Source organism: Aquila chrysaetos, chromosome 3 (genome assembly GCF_900496995.4).
Source record: "Aquila chrysaetos chrysaetos chromosome 3, bAquChr1.4, whole genome shotgun sequence".
Lineage (NCBI taxonomy): Eukaryota > Metazoa > Chordata > Aves > Accipitriformes > Accipitridae > Aquila > Aquila chrysaetos.
In genome coordinates, this window is record NC_044006.1 from 53,759,475 (window position 1) to 53,781,333 (window position 21,859).

Consider the following 21,859-nt stretch of genomic DNA (forward strand, 5'->3'; position numbering starts at 1 on the left):
ATTCTCATTTGTATAAATATTATGTATTCATAGCTCACAAAATCCATAGTCTGGGACAGAGAAAATAAAAGCAAGTCTAGCACAACGCCTGTATAAAAATTAGATTTCATGAAGTGCCTACTGTGGATTTATTTCCTGATGTTCTTCTGTGGTAATAAACCCACATCCCTTAACACACTTGGAAGCCAAACAGGAAAATGAAACCAGGAAATTTCTTGGCTGCCATCTACTGTTCAAAACTTTCCTATATCACACAGAAGAATAAAAACAAGAACAAACCCAAAGAGCACTCACTGACATCTCCAGGTTTTCTCCTCCTCTTTACTATTCTTGGATAAAAACTATGTCTTTGGACCACTGTTAAAAACCACTATATTTCTGTAAGGATTCTGTGTATATGCTCACCTTTTAATCAGAAAAGAATGAGAAACACAAAGAATGAGAATGAGAAACACAAAAGGTTGTAAACTTAATGACACACTGATTTAGGGAAGAACATTAGTATTTTTAGTATTTCAGTGAAAAACTGTACTTGTTAAAGAAGTTCTAATTCACTACAGAGCACTAAAGAGCGATTTCATTATACAGCAACAAGACAGCACTAGGATAGAGACTGAAAAGCAATGTGCAAGAAAGCTGTCTGTTTTCCCTTTTCTAGAGGCTTTGTGTTACCATCAGGGTAAGCCCTACAATATATTTGTTTCTCTCTCTCTCTTATTTGAGAGCTGCCTAGATCTCTTTGTTCTTTTCAACTCCTCTGCCCCATGTCCTGCCTCTTTGCTGTCCCAAAGAAGCCACTATGATCCTGCAGATCTGAAAAATAAGACAGGCTGGAATGAAAAGGGAATCTTCTTTATGTCCGACCAGTAAGATGACTTGGAAATCAGGTTTAAATGACATAGGACGCCAGGTTGTCACAGTTTATGACAAAAGCTGAAGGGACTATCATCTGCAGTAAAGGAGAACCGGGAATTTACTGAGAGACCTTAGGCCTGCAAGGACAAAAACATCTGAAATTGGATTCCTGGGTCAATTCTGTCACTCACGTCCAGACTTTAGTCATATGGTTATAAACTGAAGGCTCATCCTAGTAAAATATACTGGGAGCCAATTAAGTGCTTCATCTGAAAGCATCTAGTAACCTTCTCTTTACCATCTAGTCCAAACCCACTCAGAGCAGGTCCAACAACTTCGGGCTTCTCAGGCCCTGTCCGGTCAGGTTTTGAACAGGATGGAGATGTCAAACCTCTCTGGACAACCAGCTCCAGTACTTCAGCCACCCCCACCAGCCAACAGTCTTCTACTCATTCACCTGCTTGGCATGTTTGAAAAACAGTATTTCTAAGATCCCCACTCGGAAATTCACAAGACTGCATGCATTACATATATATGCATACATACATATACAGCATAATGAAGCTGACCATGTACTTCCAGTCTCTAGGGAACAAACCGCTCCCTCTCACACAAAGGTATCAGATGGTGAAACAGGTTTTCAAGAATGGTTGTAGAATATGACAGCTTTAAGTACAATGCACCCTGAAAAATTGCACCTTTGTAGAAAGTTACTAACAGATGATCTAGTAGTAACTTCAGCTTCCATAAAGTCTTTTCTCTACTCTTTAGTTTCCTTTAGTATTCCTCAAAGTTCAGGGTGGTCTGCAGAAAAGTAATACTGATTGGGAATCTGCCTACAAGCAATCTGAAAGGTACGATACCCAGTGGCAGAGGAATACAAGCAGGTTAGGGCTCATACTATAATAAACAGGAGAAAATGCAAAAGAAAAGCAAAGAAATTAAACAAAAGAAAAAACCCACCCTGAGCACAATAACAAGTAAGCAGCAACAAAAAGTGCATTATGGTGCACTGCATACCAGGTCATTTTGAAGCTTGTGGGCAGGGATGTAATCATCTGTGTCCTGTATCTCCAGGAAAAGAATTTGGATGAACTTGGTACTTCAACCTACCTGGTTTGAAATGGGGTAAAGAGTGGACTCCAGGCCACGTATCTTCATTTGGTGTTCCAAGTACCTGCACACAAAAGAGAAAAAAAGAAAAAAAAAAGAAAAAAACCACACATTGCTTTAATGGAAAAAGACTTACCAAGTCATAGCATTGCATAAAGCCACTCCTCATTGTAAGCTCAATGTACCTTACAATCTAAACTTTAAATAGGCTTAATTATTGGGGGAAAAGGGGGAGGAAGACGGTACAAAAAGTTAAATGATTACCACGGTTTCAAGGTACCAATGGAGTCAGTAAAGCACGTAATGGTGCTGTGCTCCTGTCACGTTGCCTGTTTAACCAATACATGTTAAAGCTACTTGCCATTGACACATGTCAAGCTACCTGCATATCTCAGAGCACTGATGTTACAGAGGCTAGATATTTTAGCTCAGAAATAGTTTCAATCCCTGTAAACTTAAATAAGATGAACAGATACCTAATACATGCTAGGATAGAAGATTTGTACAGATGGTGAAGCAGATCACCAAGAGCATGGCATGAACAAGAATGCACTGTGAATAGTTGTCATTTTAAGTGGATGTAGTATACATAAAAATAGTAAATTTTTAGGAAATACAGACTTTACCAACTCATGCATTACACTTTGTTTCTATTCACTTCAACTGTCCTCCTTCTTGTAGTGTAAGTCAGACCAACTTTCAGCAGCAAAGTATTTAACACTTTTCATGTGCTTCTTACATCCTCTGCTCACATGAAAAGTTCACCCCCTGTGTCTTTGGCACAAATAATAAGTAAATTGAGAACTGCTATAATTAGTTCTCCCAAACCTGGTTTTGCTTTATAAAATGTAACTGTCAACTCTTGCTTTAAATAGAGCCAAGAGGAACACCTAAATTAGCAGCTCTGGAAATGCATTTCTGAATGACTTACGGAATTTGATATTTCACTACTGGGATCTTTCTTGTTACAAATTTACACCCAATTTTTAACATGAATGAAAATGCTAGGGACTGTTTTCAATATTTGCTATAATCTCAGGCCCTGGAATAAAAAGGCTGATATGCTAACGTGAAAGCATTTAACACTAGTCTGGTGCTTGTTGTGCATTGTCATAAATGTCCAAAACCCCCTGCCAGCCCTGCCCCTACCTGCACTGCAAATCTTCTGAATAAATATTTGGACCTGCATATCTTAAGTCACTGTGATATTCTGTGGTCACTTACATCAGCATGAAACAAGCACAAAGTCAGTGTGAAAACCTTTGGTCCAAGTATGTGAAGGTTTGTGACACTTCAGGGCAAGCTACAAGACATCTACTCCTAACCATTGGGAGACGAAGAGATTTTTTTTTTTTTTTTAATTGTGTCTGCTGCAATATACATATGCATTAAGAGCGGTAAAGGAAGGACCACTAGAATATTTGTTGCACTTCTTGAGCTATGTAAACATTTGTTCATGTCAATAAATTCAATCTTAAAAAAATTCTTAGAAGCAAGACTGGGAAGCTAAAACACAAAAAATTTCCCTTCAACACTTCCAGAAATTTATTTCATAAAATTTAGAAATGGGCTTAAAAACTTGAGGCAAACGTAAGCGACCTCTTAAATAGATACAATTCTTACCTACAAGGTGTGCTGTATGACCCTAGTGCCTCAAATTTGTCAAGAAATTTACAATACTAATGTGTTTCTAATCTAAGAATATTAATGCAAAGATCATTTTTTTCCACTATCAAATACAATGAGCAAATAGTCCCATTTAGATGTATTATGACCAGTAGGAGGTGAAAGCAGAGCACCAAGGTGTCAGAGAAACAAAGATGACAGTATCAGTGCAATTAGACAGTATATGTTCACGTGGTTATTTGGATATCCAATTAACTGATGTTATTTGTAAATATTGTTTGTAGGACATTGCTCTCAGTCCTTGTGAAATATGTCTTAATTGGCATTGAGTAAGATAAACCTGGCCCTGCAACCCTGATTCATCGCAACACCTGTATTCATTTCATTATTGCTGTTAGGGAGAGCACAATTCTCCCATTAAACACAGAAGAATTTAGGAGACACAGTTGACACTGTCACTAAATCAATTTGCAAATAACTTTTAGCTTCTGCGTTAATCAAGCTCCTGGTGCCAAGCACATTCCGGACCAGGAGAGGGAGCCCGTGGATTAAAAACAGAGATTCTTGCATCCTCAGTTTAAGTAATATGGTCCTCAATTTTGCAACCCCTCTTAGCAAATCAAAGGAATATTCTCTCATGAAACGTTGTAAGAAAATTAGCCACATCCTTCTAAATGTGTGTTCTTAATCGTCTCTTATTTTAGATGAGAGATAGGCAGCTAAGGCACTGTACAGTTGAATATTAAAACCAGCTAACAAAATCTGAAACTTCCAGTGCAAGGTAGAATATTTATCAGACCAATTTAATGTAGAACTTCAAGCTAAGAAATGTATTATTCTGATTGTCAAAGTAACATCAGGTCCAGTAACAGAGGGCTTGATGGGAGATCACTTTTGTAATGAATCTTATGTGACTCACAATTTTTGGTTTCACTAGTTTTCCAATCAATTTCTTTAATAATATTGCAGCACATCTGCTGCTACAATGTTTAAGAGCCAGCTACAAACAAGTTCTGTGCATTGGAGTACTCAAACCACCAATATTTATAGCTTCTGTCAAGGGTAGCAGCCAGGCTAAAAACAACTAGGGTTTTCTATCATCTAAATGCCTACCATTTTTAAGGTAGGGGCACTTCATAGTTCAGACAAGGATCCAGACACTATATTTTAATGCATTGTACAAACACTATAAAGATCATCCTTCTTCCACACAATTTTTAACATACACAGTACAGAAATTCACGTTACGTGACTATCAACAAACAAGGAACAGTGAAACAGCTGTGGTTTTGGATAAGATGAAACAGTCACTGCCCACAGGTATGTCAAAGTAAAGAGATTTGTAAGCATCACCTTGCAAGGGATGCTTCTAAGCAGCAATCAATCCCGTTCTGATGAGGTGGGATTAGGCAACCCAAAGCAATGAGTTTTGACAGATGCTATAAACAAAGCAAAGTGGAGTTCACATGTAACACCACAGTGGAGAAGGATCTGCCTTGTTCTGGGGCTTACAAAAGACAATTAAGGGACTAACATGGAAAAGGAAAGTGGAGGAGGAAGGGAGAACCCAGCAGTCTTCTGGTTTTACTCCAAAACACTGTCCCTTAGCAGTTAAGACCAATTATCCAGACCAAACCACTGGCAACATCTTAGCATCTAACCGATTATATGAGGGAGCTGGCTGTAGCAAACCACTGGTTACCCACTAGTGCTGGAGAGCAAGTCTAACCTTAAAGCAGCCAGTGGAGGTGGAAGATACAGAAGACACAGCATCCTGGGACAACAACTGAACACCAGGGGCTGTTATTTTACAGTTAACCTCCTAGCCCCGACTATCCTTTCATGGTCCACCACTTCTCATCCCAAGCATACCACCAGGAGTTCTGTCTCTTCTACATTTTAACATTTTTTCTTCCAATTTCGTGTTCCAAAACCATGAAAATAACCACCACTGTCATGGAAATCAAGCTCCAACTTAATATTGGAAATGAGCTTTTATTTACCATTAAGAATTATTTGAAAAAAAAAAACCCAACCTAATTTGTTTGCTTTGTCTACTGATAATTTGCTTCTCAGTGCAGTAAACATTGAACTAGCATGATTTGATATCCTGTTTTTTAAATTGAATTATTATCACAAGAATAATCTACAATTCTCAGATTTGGAATGGATTTAATGTTTTCCAGGGACCAGGATGGTTATGGTTCCTGTAATGAAAACTCCAAAACCTACTGGGGTTTTGCTGTTCCACACTACATACAACACTCTGGGCTCTTTCATTCCCTAACAAACAAGAAAAAATGACCTTCTCACTTGAAACTTGCTGTTCAAAATCAGGATCAGATTCTAATCTTATTTGTAGGGTGAGAAATCTATTTATATGAAAATAACAGAATTATAATACATCAGGGTACTGAGGGCCAAACACCCTTACTGGCAGTTGACATTGTTACAGTTTGGCAGATTGTTACGAAAACAGAATCTGCTGTTCAAATCTCCATATACAAGCATGATGTAGAAAGATTTCCCAGGAAACACAACACAAATACATTAAGGTCTATTGCATTGCCCTAATTTTTTAATATAAGAAAAAAGTTGTTGCTTTTTGCATCTGGTTTTACAAAGACTCATCATTCCCTTAATTAACCTGCTCTTTGGTGTGCAAGGTAATCATTATTTTACAGTGAGCATTATGCCACCCTACCAACACAATTAGTCATGTTGTCCTGTATTATGCTTCGAATGTAAAACCATTCCCTATTACTGCCATGTAATAAGGTCATTCTGGGTAACAATTTGTCCAGAGAAGTCATCTGAATCTCTTGTGAGATGAGCAGCAGTGCAAATCTTTCCCACCAGCTCTTTCCCAAGTGCTGGCATAATTAATAAAGAACAAGCATCTCCATTTGCACTACAACTTTTGAATATACAAAGCTGTATATTACTGAAATAATGCTTTAACCCTTGTTAGATCTGATGATCCTCAAGAAAGGCGATGGTTTGGACTTCAACAAGACAAAGAACATGCAGCCTGTGGTATTATTCAGGGTTTTGTAGCAACAGAGCAGAATGAAAAACAAGATCAGCATGCAAATGAGCTGCCTTTCCTTAGACAACATTTATGGAAATCAGGCTAAGCAATTTGCTGAATTTTCCAGTTTTTTCACATTAGGTCAACTTGATGAACAAACGAAGTTCAGTCAAAAAAATGTCAGGAGAGTGAATTTTTTTTTCCCCCCTTTAATAAAAAGAGGGTTTTGTTGAAAAACGCCCTAGAATTTTAACTAGGAAAATTTACAAGCTGGATGTAAAAATGTTTTATTATTTTATTTTTCCTTTTAAGTATCATCAAGATTTCTGTTCCAGTCTTCCTGTTTGCTGGGTAAAACATACCGCATTTAGTGAGTCCTTGGCTGTGATGTACTGTGGGAGACCATAGCTGTCTGAGCAACCAAACTTAATAAAAAGAGGAAGAGGATAGGTATTGCAGAGCCATTTCCAATTCAGCAATCTCTTTCTATTGAGTGAGATATGGAGGTTTCAGATGTTCTGTTTTTCAACAAAAATCTGCTATATTCTTCCAAAACATACATATCTAATGAAGCTTTCAACTTAGTCAAAACCCTAGGAGTTCTTTTCCTTCTCATCAGAGGAAAGTAAGTTACTGGTTTAGATTTGGCTCTTGAGAAGCAGTGCAATTTCCAGGGTTTCACTACGGCAGCTCCATCACTCCCAGAGCCACCTCTGAACATGGAATTTCCCATCTGGTCTGGAAGAGGAGAAGCTTATGTAATCTTTCTCTCTTGCAGTCTGTCCTGGTGCTAAGCCATTTGTCCAGATGATCCACCTACTGCTGCATTCCCCTCCCGAGGAGTCACTGTTAGGTAGATCTTAACCACATCTTCCACAATCAGGGAAAGTGTTGTATTACCACCTGATAATGTCAGTGAGCACAAAGTACATATGGTAGTGAAGACCAAAGGAGGAACTTTGTCCTTCAGCTTAGTGTTTGGTCTTAGTATAATGGGTTAAAAAAAAATTCAGCAACTATTTGTGTATTATGCATGCTGACTCAGAGCCTGCTAACTGACAACTGCAGTGAGGCTTCCTTCAACTCTCTGCTGGGCACGATGGATGACAGCTGAGTGTCAAGTTTAATATCCAAAAGATAGAGACAGAAATGGAATTGCCTCAATAGCAGTCGTTTCTTCACATCAGGACCTTAGCAGTTCAGCTTCCGTAAGGGACAATAAATCTATCAGTTTGTGTAATGCACTTACGCGTTTGTTAGATTGAGGCCGAACACATTTTAACTTTTGGAAGGTTGTGAATGTTCCAGGGTTCCCAGCTGCAGTGAAAAAGTCACCTCATATTTCACTACAGAAACAATGTCTATCAGCTAAGATGGCAACAATGTATTTATTTGGATTCATGAAAAATAAAGACCATATGCCTATTCATTGTCCTTGAGATTTTAAATATTGAAGCTTTACTTCATTAAATGAATGACAAAAATTACATATATATAGTTCCTAAACCAGGAAACCACATAAATTCAAAGTTAAAAAACTGGAGTGAGGCTGTGTGATCAAGGCAGTCTCCTCCCATGTGGAAAACACTGAAGGCCTTGTTCAGAGCTTGAAAACTGTATTTTAGTAAAAATTATTTTTCTTACATAGGAAACTCTTTCTGTATTTTTTTCAGTCTACTGTCATCAAAACATCCCTTCGTTATTCCCACACAGGTAAGAAAGAAAATACCAGCGAAACAGAGACACAATATATTAAGCATACAGAACATGTAATGTAACTTCTATGATTCCTCTTAAGTGTTAAACAAGAGCCCATAAATCTTTGTAGACAAAACCAGACTTTCAAATTCTTATATGTAATTTTATGTATAAAACAGGTTGCATTTTTTGCTTCCTTATGTCCCTGTAAATGCCATCAAAGTAATAAAAACTTGCAGTGATGATACATGGTAAAAGGAAAAAGAAATTCAACAACCACCATTTTATATGCACAATGGTAATGTGCAGCAGAATATGTTTAATGTGATCTGCATTCATTCAGGACATTAAATCAGAATTAAGGATTTAAGAGAAAACAAGGCTGGTTAGAAAACAAGCTGACTGGAGTATTTCTTTTGAAAGTTAATTTGTGAATGATCTAATCATTGTCTTAAAAAAACCCCAAGGTATTAAACTCTTTCAAGAGCTCTAAGAAGCACCTGCTACACAGACAAAGAGTACAGGACACAACAGCAACAAAAAAGAGAGAAGGCACCTCTTCACCAGCCCCATAAGCTTGTTTCTGCTCTATGTAAAGGGATGCTGTTTTGTGAAAAAATAGAAGTTACTGAGGCTTATTCTCTAAGGTGAAAAAAGAAACAGTAAGAACAGAATGAGGTTCACCTACAACAAAAGGCTGACTCTTTCAGGCATCAAGTGGAATATCATCATTCCATTATACATGGGTAATAAAACCACTTGCTTTGAGCATAAAGAGTGATTTGTGATGAAGCTGGCTTCAAAAACATTTAGGTAATCTGCCAGTATGGATGAGGGAAGCAAAACATGAAATTACCATCAACATTCCCACAAAATTTTAACAACAAACATTAATTAAAAAAAATCAAGTTCAACTAATATTTGTGCTTTAGCTCTGCCAAGGATGAAAAACGAGGTATGTGAAACAATAAAGGACCCAACCGTTCTTAACATCCTTTCCCCATAGAGGCAATATACAAAGAAGTCTCACCAGGAAGCCTTTTTAACATGTGATTTTTCCAACCTTACTGTGTGTATATAAATGATATTTCAGCAGCTGCCTGCATCAAAAAGCTAAATTTATCCCAACACTTTTCCACACTGTTTGCGGCACAAGTTAAACAAACTCATCGTTCTCTTCATACCCATGGTAACCACTGCTATGCTTTTAAGGGACCCTGGCAGAGACACCACTGCAACATGAGGAAGACAACAGGGACTGGAGACTTCATAAACACATTTGTCTGCCTTCACAGAGCCAGGTTCTACCTACTCTCTCTGCACGAGCTGGGCGCGACAGCTGGGAGGAGGAGGAGAAGGAGGAACTTCACAGGCATCACCACAAACCCAGCACTGCAGAGCATCAGGACAGGATGAAATGAAACCCCCAGTCTTACAACAAAGCACTACTGAGATCTGATATGCCAGTTTCCTTAACTGCTCAGCCAGGGGAGAGTTTTGTTTATTCTGAAAAGGACATACTAAATGCATACTACACTTTGAATCACAGAAACAGCTCTGTCAATGAGATGACTTTTAGAAACTAATTCTGTCCATAATCCAATCTAAATTGGAGAGAGAGCAAAACCAGAGTCATTTAATCTAAATGTCACAATGAGAAAAAAGCAAGTGTGAAATGACTTGTACTGGACTGTAGCATCCTCTTCCTACAGGTGTCACAACCCAGACTGGACAGACCAGGAAGTCGTGTTTAATTAGAAATTCCTGCGGGCTAAATTAAGGTGAAATGACACCAAACGATCAGTTAAGGATTTTATTCATGACAGAAGCAAGCTGAACTGAGGAGGCATGGTAGTAGGTGGCAGGGTTTCTCACAACAGGAATTGGCATAAAACTACTTCTGTAAACCGTGTAACCCAGGGTAACCACATACATCAATTCAGGGAATAAGGAGATCCCTCCCGTCGAGTCACGAGGTTCAGAGCAGACCCCCTTGCTTTCTAGACTCCTCCTCAGAGAAGGGCCCAGGGGCAGCTGGATCCACTCTTAGTCCCAGACTTGGTCAACGGTTTTATGCCTTAAAGGGATGAGGTGTAGGGATTGTGGAAAAGGAAAAGGAAAGAGAGAAGAAGACAGAGAGAGAAAAAGGAAGAGAGAAAGATTTCACCACTCCTGGGTCCAGCGTTGGTCCAGTCAGCTGACGGTCCAGTTCCACTGTGCTTGTGCAACTGGGGCTTCAGTTTGTGTCCTTTCATCCTCCTTGCCCCTCCTTCAGGCGGGCACTTGAACTTATTAGGCTAATGAGCAGTTTGTGAGCCTTTGGGCTTGGGGGTCCTTTGGGGAGTAACTTCTCCTTCCTTGCAGACACGGCCACTGTTTGATCTTTGTATCAGAACAGCTTATCAGAACAGGGAGCTGCGCACCCTCCAGCACGCCCTCCCCCTCCTGTTGCTGATGTCTGAGCTGATGGGCTTTTCACCTTGGTTCCTTGCTGTGCAGGGTTTGTCTTTAAGCAGAACTTGCCCCACCACAATGTTTGAGACATTAACTCTTTCCGTCTCTCGCAACAGGTAGTCAGCCCATCTCATTGTAACACCCTATTTCAGTAACTTACAACTTTCATAAACGATCACATGGTGGAAGAAACTGGGATTTTATTTAGTGATTCTTACTAAAACATTTCTGTGAATGAGACAAATGCTAAAAATACTAAGAAAACAGGATTTGGCAAACTTATTTTGAAAACAGAGCGGCCTATGCTGGAGAGAGAGAATCTGAAATTGACAGCAAAAGGAAAAAAGGCAAACTCCTGACAGAGACTGCACTTTCCCTCAAACCAGTGCAACCATGCATCAATTTAGCCAAATTACAAGTTAATTAAAAAGCATAGTACATGCTAAAAGGAGACACTGTTCAGCTCCAAAGTGAAAAGAGGGCTCCTCTGTGAGGGATGGTCCATACTGAAGCAGCTAAAGCAGCAGAACTGAGAACCTGTCCCTCTAGCTTTCCCAGCCACCTGTGCTGAGAAGTCTCCTTCCATCAGCAAACCACCTCATCATCAGAATAAAAAAATCCTGACATTAAACTAGACTTAAGTGTCTCTGATAGCTGCTTTGGACCTGCAAAAACTATGAAACACCTCAACAGGATGAAACTGATCCTTAGTAAGAATAGAATAGAATTTGAAAGCTTTTGTAGACCTCAAAGCTGTGAATCAGGGAAAGACTGGGAAGAAAATTCATGCAGAAGACTACAGCTGACCTCAACAGATTTCTCTCTCCTTCCTTCAAGGAGGCAAGTTTGCTCTTCTGGCATTGCCAGAGCTTGTGAGCTCTCAAATAAGGTCACAGAGAGGGAATGATTTCACCAAGGAAGATCTTGGTGTTAATATATGTGACGAAGCAGCTGCTGATGATTTCTGTGCTGGAAGGTCTCTTCCTTACCATTTGGGAACAGACAGAATGGTTTTCTTCACTGCGAAGGAGAAGGAAGTCAGCAATTTTCTGTCAGAAGGACCCCCTGGCTCACAAGTCATGCTTGTTTATATATACTTTAAAATCTGCTCTGATTTACTCTGTAGAGAAAGGTATATACTCTGCATTTCAGATTTCCTATCCTGTTTGTTTGTAAAGCCTTTGGAATAACCCACCCAAACAGACAGTCTTCTCCTAAATATGCTCTTTAAAGATTTATTTCAAGTTTTTTTACTGACTTTTTTCTTTAAACCGAAAAAGGGAGGGGAAAAAAAAAAAAAGCCAAAAGCCTGTAGGAGGCTTTTATGAAATGTACTTCCACAAGCCCTGCTGTGCTGGCTCAGCAGCTGGCTCATTTGAATTCCAGGTATGCACTACACAGGGTTTTTTTGGAAACACTGGCTTATCGGAAAAGCAATGCTGCTTTTTGGATCATAAAGCTGGCTTTATGGTCTTTTTGAAGACCATAAAACTGGCTCAGTTAACACGCACGAATTCCTACCGAGTGTTGCAGTGTCCAATCTCGTTGGCACAGGCAAAGCTACACCATTGCATCAGGATACTTATGGGCTTAAAGCAGCCATTCAGCTGGAGAGCTTATTTAAATAATTAACAGACCAAATTTATGCATATTCTTATGAATCATCATAAAAACAGCAAGGAAGACATTTTAATTTAAAATAAAATTATGTTTCTTCACTATACCATTGTTTAACTACAACTATCAGAACAAACTAGCACATTTGGGATCACTTCCATTGCTGATAAGAATCATGACCGCACTGGGACCTGACCTAATATTTTTCATAGAAACCAATTCATGTTTTCCCAGAGCAAAACCCCACTCCAAAGCAGTGAAGCACACTGTACTTCTCAGATACTGGAAACCCTTTGTCTCTGGCCTGCCGCCCAGTCACAACACATCGGAGGAACAAGTGTGCCTCGTTATGACACCACACCAGGACTCACCATTCCTTATGCACAAAGAACAGCATACGCACAGCACAACAGAAGCTCATGATGTGCTGCTTGCTTACGTGACAGAAACACATTTGCAGTGGAGAGGAAAGCTTTTGTACTAAGGCAGGTAGAATATTATAGCTGGGCTAACTGAGCTGCTGAATTCACCATCTGGGGGGGAGAAAGAAAAAAAAAGAAGTACTAACATGAAAATTCTTTTTCCCACCTAAAAATCCTGGGGAGGTAACATATACCCAGACCTATATATTAAGCCTGGTGCTCAGCATCACAGAACAGCATGATCCTAGAATCCGATCAGATCATCCAGAAGTTTGCCAACTCCTTACTTTGCCAAGTAAGGTCTTGATCTTGTAATAATCTCAATTTTGAATAGATTCATGCAGCTACATGGAGCCTAGGGAAGCAGTGGGTACTTTGTCAAGTTTTTTTAAGCAACCATTTGTTCAATCTGCAGTAAATGAAGGCAGCCAGTCATGCTGCCATTTGAAGAATGTGCGGGTCCAGGTGTTACAATATTTCTGAAACAGCATGGGCATTAATAATGAGCTCCAGTTGTGTTGGGTATATGTGGTGGATGTAAGAGCACTCTTCCTGGATGTCTAAATATCCTGCTGATTCCTACACCGAACCTTATCAGAATCCCCAAATGAAATCACTTTTTAAAATGTCTAACCTTATCACTAAAAATCCACTTCAAGTGATTCATTTTCAAGTGTGCCTCCTACAACAAACCACAGCATGATGCTTGATGTATTCATTCCAAACCGCAGTATTTTGCTGCTAAAAAACAAAGAGTTTTATACTTGTAACTATCCTTCTGAATCATAGGAACAGAACAAGCAAGCAGAACAAAAAATGGAAGTCTCTAAGTACTATAGAAATTTTTTTTTTCCTAAAAATGGGGGAAATGTCAACCTACTTCTGATGGAGAGACACTGGCTGTTAAAGCAGCCAAAACATTTTAAGTGGGGTCAGGGCAGAATCCCAGGGAGATACTCATTCTCATCCAGAAGACAGTAAGATCAATGGGGAGGCTGTGGCGGAACAGAACCCGTATCCTCCACTGCAGCGTAGTGAGCTAGCCCACCTCACTGCAGAGCACTTTGGAAGTTTCCATTGAACTCCTCACTAGAGCATCGACCCATTTTCCTGACACCTTCTTTACCCATTTCCTTGCAAGTCCAGGGATGGGTTCATTTCCCTGACACCACAAGGTACATGCCCAAACGTAGAGATCAGAAGTGGGTTTTGAAAGAGTGCGGAATGTTGAGACGCTCAAATTTTGTGAAAACTGGAAACTGTGCGATTTAACCATTTATTGCTCATTTAGCAGCTGTGGCTTCAACAATCAGCTGGCAGGTGGCCTAAGACTTTTCATTTTGCTTATTTAAATGAAGGTGGAAGCAGGTGTCACTCAACTGGAAGAGGCAGCTGCACTCCCAGCTTCAGTAAACCCATTTGTTTGCTCTGACATTAGTGCACTCAGTAACTTTGCCCGAGACTTCTGAGCTCTCAAAAACACCAGGCAGGAGGCATTAGGATGTAGTCATCTCCTGCCACCATTTAAACTTGCTTGAAACCACATGCAGGGCAGCTGCAGTGGCAGTCCTTGCTCTTTGCAGCCTCACTTTTGGGCAAAAGGGAACTACTTCCCTGGAGCTGCTGGAACCATTCCTCTCTACTCACTGGAGAAGGCAGCTGCGAGGACTGGGCAGGATTTGGAGAATATACCACCTACAGCTCCAAAAGGAATTACGGGGGCTTGCACTAAACCAGTCAATGATGAAGTGTGAATGAATGAAGGCAAATCCTCAAAAGTTTGGAGCTGCTTATGACCTGCATATCACGGTCCACTCTTTTTCAGAAAAACAAAACAAAACAAAAAACCAAACCAGAGGGGGAAATGGATAAATAAATAAATAGGATATGCAAATACAGAAAAGAAAATTTGCACAGACACATGACAAAGAGCTTCAGTACCACTAGTAGTCAATAATGATGGAGAGGAAGAGAAAGACTGGAGTTACAGTTTCTTATCCCCCCACCTCCAATACATTAAGGTCCACAGAAATGCATAGCCTGAAATACTGACAACACAAAGGCTGAAAAATGATGGGGGATCAGGTACAAGAAGAGTAAAATGACTATATTAATTCTTTAACATGAGCAATGCTGCTATTACAAGGCAAATCATAACATTTCAGAGGTAAATTTTAAAGATCTCACTGAATTAGCAGAAAGGGAGATGTTATACCAATGAAACAAGGGTAACTGACTATGCAAGTTACCAGAGAGAAAAATCAACCTCTCAATAGTGTAGGCACAGCAGATCTCTTGGACTATGTGAGGAACACAGATGAGCAGCACGATGTTATCATCAAGCTAGTTAAAAGGCTGCAAAAGCAACAAAACCATGAAAGCATTAACAAGAATAAGATAATATAAAGCAAAAGTGGTAGGAAGCTGCACTGAAAGTACATTTTACTGAAAGTAAATGAAGCCCAAAGAAGAGATAACTCTAGTAAGAATCAGGTGTTTCACTATCCTTAGTTTTCAGCTATATTCACTGGTCTGATAAATTATTTTTTTTACGGAATAGGGTACTGCAGGGATTTAATGAAAAGCCCCATAAAACAAACAAAAGAGGATTTGCCCTGGCTACAGTTATTACCCTGCTTTGAACTGCTGAGCAGTTGATAAAGTGATATGATGCAGTGAGGTCAGCAGGACCCTTCCCTTTCCAAGAGAAAGAGCAATACTAGCACACTCTAATGAGCCACTCCAGCAGCACAGCAATGTTATTAACCAAACATCTCGGTCATCAGACCAAAGCAGACTATACCAAAATGCCTGGGATCTCCATCATCCAAATTATTAAGGCCTCTTTTTAAATAACTAGGGCAATGTGTTGTATGGATGCACAGCAAGATGAGACAGGAAGGATAACTAATGGATTGACAAAATCCTTGGCTGTATTCCCTCTGATTTTACTGAAGGGCCAGTTCAGCGATACAAAGTTTACACAACTTCTCTTTCTCTTATGAGAAAAGCGCAATTACCAGCTATTGTAAAACAATTACATTCAGGATACACAGGGAAAAAACCCACAAATAGAATATGTTCTAAGATGAAAATAAGTTACAATGCAAATAATTCCCTTTTGAAGAAGGGAAGTAACTGCAGAATATTTGTAAATAACTTTAAAAGGAATTAAGCAAGAGTTCTTCTAAAAACATAGATCCCTCTTTACGGCACAGCAAAGTTTAATCAAATTGGAAGTTTACAAGGTCAACTGATTTCTCACCCACCAAAAGATACAGAAATCCAACCGTAAACTTTCAGCACAATAAGCAGATGCCTAAAAATTTCTCCTTTGGATGTAATCATCATCAGGGCAATCATATTTATGTGAGAAGATACCTATTGCACCATACTACACTTTCTATTAAAAATTTACTTTATGCTGTTCTGCTCCATCACTGAGAGGTTTGAGAGTTTACACCACAGCCATTTGGATCATGTTGTACCCCAAAAAAGCACCATGAAGAATGCTTATTATGTTCTCACAAAACATATTATTAGCACTCTCGGATGTACTCGGAAACAGACCTCCATTGCCAGAAATACTGCTACACAGTGATATACACGCGCACTCTAAAGACAAATAGTGAACACAGGACATTTTTCTTCCTGTAACTGACAGCTAGAGAATCCAGTTTTGCTATGGCCTCCAAGTTATTTTAAATGGAGCACTCAGAAGACTGGCGAAGGAAGAACCAAAGCAACAAGAATGAAACATAGTATTGTATACTTCAAAACCTGCTCTATTTATTTCATACTCAAACAGTTGAGACTACCTACTACATTAAGATCCTAGACAGGTAATTCTCCCACTCGCAATTCCTGTATGAGACCTCTTTTTTTGACACCTTCTTATGAAGTAGAATATATTCCATTTCTGTAGCCTTTTTCCTTTCCTTTTCCTACTTATTAATACTGATTTTGCCAGTGTTTTTCAAGGCAGTTTCAAACTAATGCAGCTTTTTTCCTGTTGGTTACTTTTCTCTTAAAATAAAAAGACAGTAATAATAAAAAAAAACCTATTAGAATAAAAAAATTCAGGGGAGATGCATTCCTTCTGATTGTCTTTCCTCTGTGCAAGTCACATAAGCAACGGCAACACACAAATAGTGGATGTACAGAAACTGTGTGACAGCATTTTTATATGAATAGTTAAAACTCAGACGAGATTATACAAAATTTTCAACATGTCAAATTAAATGCCTAAATTATTTAACCATAGCCATTTAATGAACTAGAAAAGCAGCTGTCCTAATCAAGGTGGATTAATGTTAGCCTTTGAAAACTTGAAACCTCTTGAAATCACTAAGCTTATCTGAAAATTTACATTTAGGTTATAAAAAGATACTAAGGATCAGTAGCTTGTGTAAATGGCAGTGATAGTTGAAGAAAATCTTATGGCAAGTGCTCAGCATCTTGCTAAATTAATACCTTGTCTAGGGCACTGATTCAGGAAACACTAAAACATGTATTAAAGTCTACCTTTATTCAAATTAGGCCTATTGCAAATGGTACCTCAGGTATATGCATGGGCTGAAGGGGATGTTTCCCCCAGATACCATGACAGAAAAAGCTATATACTTTTACCAGTTCTTAGGAGGGCAGAAGAAATCAGCTATTATTCTTGAAGTCTTTTAAGAAACATGTACAGACAGGTAAGGGATATCAATCTTAGATTGTCATAACCTGTCTCTAAGATCATAATCTAAAACTGCCTCACATTGATTTTTAGACATTTTCAACTTTAAGGATGTTTGAACTTGAGCTACTGATTATAAACAACAATTTTGGCAATCAAGATGCTCTTCAGAAAACCCACTTTTGGCATGTGATGAGCAATTCAGACACAAGTAAAAGAGGAAAGGGAAAAGAGAAGATTCAAGTATATTAAACATTGTTCCTTTATTTACGAAACAGAAAGAGAAAGCAATATGACTATTTGATGTTTGATCATTTATTATCTCCCCTAGTAAATAAAGCCAGCATATCAGAGGAGGTTTGTGAATGGGCCTGTGCTTTTATGTGGCACAATATTATCTTGCAGCATAAGTTTTTGGATAACAGACCAGTGTTTTTGTTCAGAATGGGCTTCAGCTCCATTTGTAATATGCACAAATTGCTTGCAACTGCATTTCTGTTCAGTGTCACCTGCTGCCAAAATGTTTGCAATTACAGCTCCATAACACATGTGGAGACATGTACAGAGAGAGATTTTACATGGGAAAAAAATCTATTTCTATCGTGTATGGGGCCAAGAAGGAAGGTGCCTGCAAAGATGTACACTAGTATAAGTAAACAGAGCTGCACTGATTTACACCAGCTGAGTCTCAGCACCATTTTTTTCATTGCATTGCCTGTAACCAGCCTCTTGAAGGCCAGAGGCGAGCCTGGAAAAGAAACAATGCTTCTTTATAATTATAGCCCATTTCTCATTCAGCAACTAAACATGGCAGATACTGAAGAAACATTCTGATTCCAAAGAAAGCCACAAAGCCGTTGTTTTCCACTGAACCATGTCTGAATTTGTTTTCTTTTTCTGATAGCCAATTACTATTCACGTTTTGCCCTACCAAGCTGATAATAAGCCAAGCTCTTGCAATCCCAGCCACGCTGAGGGTTTTGCTCAGAATTAGCCAGCTGGATCGGAACAGCTTCTTGCAAGCAGAAGATGACACCTACGTGCATCAGATTGTGTGACAGGCTGGCCTGACATCCCCCAAGCCCTTGAAAGTCAAGGATGGGGTTACACATTCATTTATTGTTTCCTCTCCTCCTCTTCCCTTCTGCTACCACCTGGTAGTTCCCCTGGCAAGTGTCCATGATATATTGCTGGGTATTTTTATGACTTTAATACACGGATAAATGGGAGGTTACGTGTCCCCTTTTCTAAAAGAAATGTTAACAGAGTACAAGATATAACTTTAATATTTTTTAAAGCCTCCTTTCCTGACACACATACGCAATATTCCTCAAGAAAATTTCCTACATTTTTACAAGATCTCTATTTTTAAATCCTAGGCCTAGTTTGTTCGCCCAACACCATATGGGTTTAATGATACAAGGCAAAAACCAACACAGACTATGGCTACTCAGACAGGGTGAGGACAGGAGTTCTTTGTAAGAGGTAAACGTGAATTAGCATCAGATACCTTGTGCTCTGTTATAAGGGAAAAAGACTACACGTGAAGTGATACAGAAGACAATATAGTGCAGAGAGCTAAAATTGAGCTGAAACTCCTTAAAAAGAACTCTTAAAAAATCCAAAATCCTTTACAAAGCATGAATACCTAAAAGATTTACTTTGTTTTTTAAAGACCATTTTAAAGGTTAATTCACCTCATACTTGCCTAGTTTAGAATTACTTTCATTTGAAGTTTAGCATAAGACACAAAGCCCAGAAAGGAACCTCCTAAAAGTGGTATCAGTGCAAAACCTGCAGGCAGCTGCAGTAAAATACTGAATAAGTGCTAACAACTTCAAAGAGAAGACCCACAGGTAGAGAAGGCTGCAATTTATTTAATTAATTTCAGTGGTGCTGAAGAGAAGTGAAGTATTTTGCGTATTGTTATATTAAAGCAAAGCAGAGGTAAATTCATTAGCAGGACATAATACATTGCACTTCTCTTATTCTACTTACATGCTGTGTTATCGAAGATAGAACTCAGCAGTCAGGTTTCCACTTAATTAGAGTTTCAAAAAATCCCCTCATTTTCCTCATGAAGTCATTGGTGGGAGGAAAATGGAGAGAGATGAGGGAAAAACACAAGCTGTTTATAGAAAATTTTCCCCCTCTAAGCAAGAACTATGTATTTTACAAAGATGAAGACTTTTTCTCCAACCAGATTCATCAGCTGCAACATATAAGGAACCATAGATACCATGCCTATACAAAGTAAAATTTCAGCTCAGGTTCAGCCTCACAAATGTATCTATTCCATCAGAGATGAACAAGCTGTATTTCAGGGCCAAAGTATTTACCAAGTGACAGAAAAACATGTATTGAATAATGAAACAGGAATAAAAGACCAATAAAGTTGACTAAACACCTCATTATACAGGTGCACTTCAAAACCCAATAGTTAAAAAAGTACTCCTCCCTTGGGTTTAGCATTGCTAGCTTCCCAAAAGACGTTATTAACACAATATACCAGAAAGCAAGGTTCCTTTGGGTCCGTCATAAGCTTAAATGAAAGCGAGGCCTATTAAAATGTATTATTTTGGGCGTTAGAGGTCATCAGTGACATAAAGCAAACCTTCAGATACAGAACCACAGCGAGAAAGCTCCACAGCTTCACAAACGCCTGTTAACATTAGAGTCGCAGAGAAAACACTACTAGCCTGCATTACATGATACAAGATGCTTCAAGTGTGTAGTCATATATTTATGTGTATATATATATATAAAAGAAAAAATATTACTAACCATTTAAATGTTCAATAACAGAGGTAACACTTCCATTCCCATTTAAAAGGAAAATGCCATTTTTCATAGCTATCTGAAAACACTCTTGCGAGTCTTTGCTGTACAGCTCCATGCAGAAAGCTAGCATTTCTGGCGTTGCCCTTTGGCATACCAGGCTGCTGGGCTCAACAAATGGATATTGTTCTCTTTTAATTGCTTTTTAATACTGTGCCTTATGGCACCCAACAGAGCAATAGCATCCAATACCAGAGAGGAGTCTTTAGGTTTTTGCGATACACGTGTCAGGAAAGACAGAAGCTTCTGGCTGTAAACTCCCACTCCCGCTGTGCCACGTTACCTGCAGCGTGAAGCTCCTGTGGTGCCCACACACCCCACAACCATGTTTGCAGAGTGAATGCCCATTTACAGATAAAACAGCACTTAAATGCCATTGTCCTGCCTGTGCAGAGATCTACAAAGTACCAGGAGAACTCTTTGCACATTATTCTTGCAGTGAAATGTAATTTTCAGTGTAGTTAGCACCAAGACTAAAGTTCAGCCAACGCACAGATTATTCCCTTATCAGGAAGGCTTTGGAGCCTGGGAGGAAAATTCACTTTGATCTACAGTGTCTCTCAGAAACTTCATGTAAAGTGGAAAAGACAGAAATACCTTCCCACCTAAAAAATTCTCTCCAGAAGAAAAATTAAGCTAGAACAAGAAATTCAGCTCTGATCTAGTCTGAATCTGTTAGGAACAGCAAGTATAAAAGCACAACCCTGAATCAAAATCAGAGCTGTAACCAAGTTGGTACCTCCATTGTGGCTCAGGGTAAGGCACGCACAGGCAAACTGCAGGCTTCTCGCTGTAATCGGCTTTAACGCTCAACTAATTCATGCTGATCATCACCAGATCCAAGGAGCTGTCAATTGTCCCCGGTACAGGGCTAGCTTGAAGGCATTTGGTGCAGCTTCTACTTCTAGACATAACTGAAGCTTATTTACAATGGCAGGTTCTCCTTGATACAGAAAACCTCAAAGTTTGCATCTAGAGAAATGTATGCTAACAAATGATCAATAGGAATAAACTACTGATAAAGATCTTGGCTACTGCATAATGGAAGACAAACAATATTTCCCAATTTTGTGTAGTTTTATTTTGATTCAACAGATTGCATCACATATTTTTCCTGTTCCCATGGTTTGTTTTTGTCCTGGGTTCGGCTGGGATAGGGTTAATTTTCACAAGAAGCTGGGAGGGGGCACAGCCAGGATTGCTGACCCAAGCTAGCCCAGGGGATATTCGATACCACACTGACATAATGTGTAGCATATAAACTGGGGGAGCTGGCCAGGGAGGGGGGATGGCGGCTCGGGAACAGGCTGAGCATCGGGTTCCAGGTGGTGAGCAATTGCGTTGTGCATCACTCACTTTATATATTCTTTTATCACTATTATTGTTATAATTATTTCTTCTCTCTTTGTGTTGTCCTATTAAACTGTCCTTATCTCAGCCCATGAGGTTTTCTTTTTCTTCCTATTCTCCTCCCCATCCCACCAGGGCGGTGGGGAGGAGTGAGCGAGCGGCCGTGTGATGCTT

The 21,859-nt window shown here is 39.3% G+C and overlaps 1 protein-coding gene across 11 annotated transcripts in view; it reads right to left on the bottom strand.

The window, feature by feature from the left end:
• Positions 1 to 21,859, bottom strand: part of CDK14 (cyclin dependent kinase 14) — a 339,864-nt gene that overhangs the window by 103,258 nt on the left and 214,747 nt on the right. For all 11 annotated transcript variants that reach the window (XM_041122213.1, XM_030008240.2, XM_030008244.1 and 8 more), the window contains one exon: positions 1,969 to 2,032. In XM_041122213.1, the coding sequence (XP_040978147.1) occupies positions 1,969 to 2,032 (64 nt within the window). The remainder of the gene's footprint in view (positions 1 to 1,968; positions 2,033 to 21,859) is intronic.